Source organism: Cyprinodon variegatus, unplaced genomic scaffold (assembly GCF_000732505.1).
Source record: "Cyprinodon variegatus isolate N-32 unplaced genomic scaffold, C_variegatus-1.0 Scaffold1606, whole genome shotgun sequence".
In the NCBI taxonomy this organism is placed as follows: domain Eukaryota; kingdom Metazoa; phylum Chordata; class Actinopteri; order Cyprinodontiformes; family Cyprinodontidae; genus Cyprinodon; species Cyprinodon variegatus.
Window position 1 is genome coordinate 117,589 of NW_015152059.1, and position 1,150 is coordinate 118,738.

The 1,150-nt window shown below is 34.0% G+C and overlaps 1 protein-coding gene across 2 annotated transcripts in view; it reads right to left on the reverse strand.

The window, feature by feature from the left end:
• Window positions 1-784, reverse strand: part of nol6 (nucleolar protein 6) — an 18,028-nt gene extending 17,244 nt beyond the window's left edge. The window contains exon 1 of one of the 2 annotated variants that reach the window (XM_015403986.1): window positions 628-784. In XM_015403986.1, coding sequence (XP_015259472.1) covers window positions 628-666 — 39 coding nt within the window. In that variant the 5' untranslated portion in view covers window positions 667-784. Of the gene's footprint in view, window positions 1-603 lie in introns of both variants that reach the window. The other variant, XM_015403987.1, reaches the window with a different exon arrangement.
• Between the last annotated feature and the right edge of the window lie 366 nt (window positions 785-1,150).

Below are 1,150 nucleotides of genomic sequence, written 5' to 3' on the forward strand. Positions count from 1 at the left end.
ATTCTACACTGACGTCATTCCTATAAAAGTATTTTACATAAAGAGGGAGGATTATTATTAAAGATTTTCCAATACTAAAGGCAACTTAATCAAAGTTGTCCAGCAGATATTCATTCATGCATTCATTCAGGAGAGATAAGCCACAAAATATCAAAACTAAATAATCTGACTGTTCAAAGAGTGTTGTTTAAAAGTGTATATAGCTGAAAAGATGGTTTAAATAATAAACAAAAAAGGAATCAAACATGTGCCAAGCTAACAGGGATGGACTTTGGAGAGGAACAGGTGATATTTATTTCTAAAACAAAAAATGTATTCATTTTTTTCCCTGAATGTTAACAGAAATAATATATTGACAGAACAACTGAGTAACTTACCACAACATTTTAATTTACTGTGATACAACATGTGTTTGCAAAGCCAAGTAATATCACTCTCTTGTTGAATGTATCAATATCTAACATCTTAAAACAGTATTTTCGTAAAACGTTCAATGTTTATATGAGCAGAACTTGTCACAAATGTATGCAAAAAGCTATCACAGAAAATAAAGATTTAAACAAGAGCACATTCCTCAGAAATAGGGAGATTTAGTCCACATACATCGCTGAATCAGGCAGTGCTTACCTCTGTTGGTTCTTCTGTTACTGCCTGCTTCTTCTTCATGTTCTAAATGTTCGTCGGAATAAAGAAAACTAATAAAACAACGCTGATAAATTCTACAGTTTAGCAAAGCTTCTTTACGCTCTCACATGTGCTAAGGGTTAATCTAACATGCTAGGTATAAACATAGTTGTCTGATTGGCTCAGAGTGCGGGAGAGTTAAAGCTGATTGGCTGATTTCCTAACATGGACTAGGAACGCTTTAACAAGATAGGTTGCACCAGCAGCGCTTCTCTGGGCGCCGCTTCCCTCTGAGGACCTGGTCTGAAAAGAAAACGTTCATGTTTGCACTAAATTCTAAGTGTATAGCACAAAAAGACAACCAGCCGGATTTGAATACTAAATCTGAAAGTATGCAATTGATGTCTTATGATTGATTGCATTTTTTATTATTTTCAATTAGGTGTCAAGTGCTGTGGAATTTCCATCAGACCGGCTTTTATAAATCTTCTTAAAACATATTTTTATAAATTAGTTTTAAGTCGTT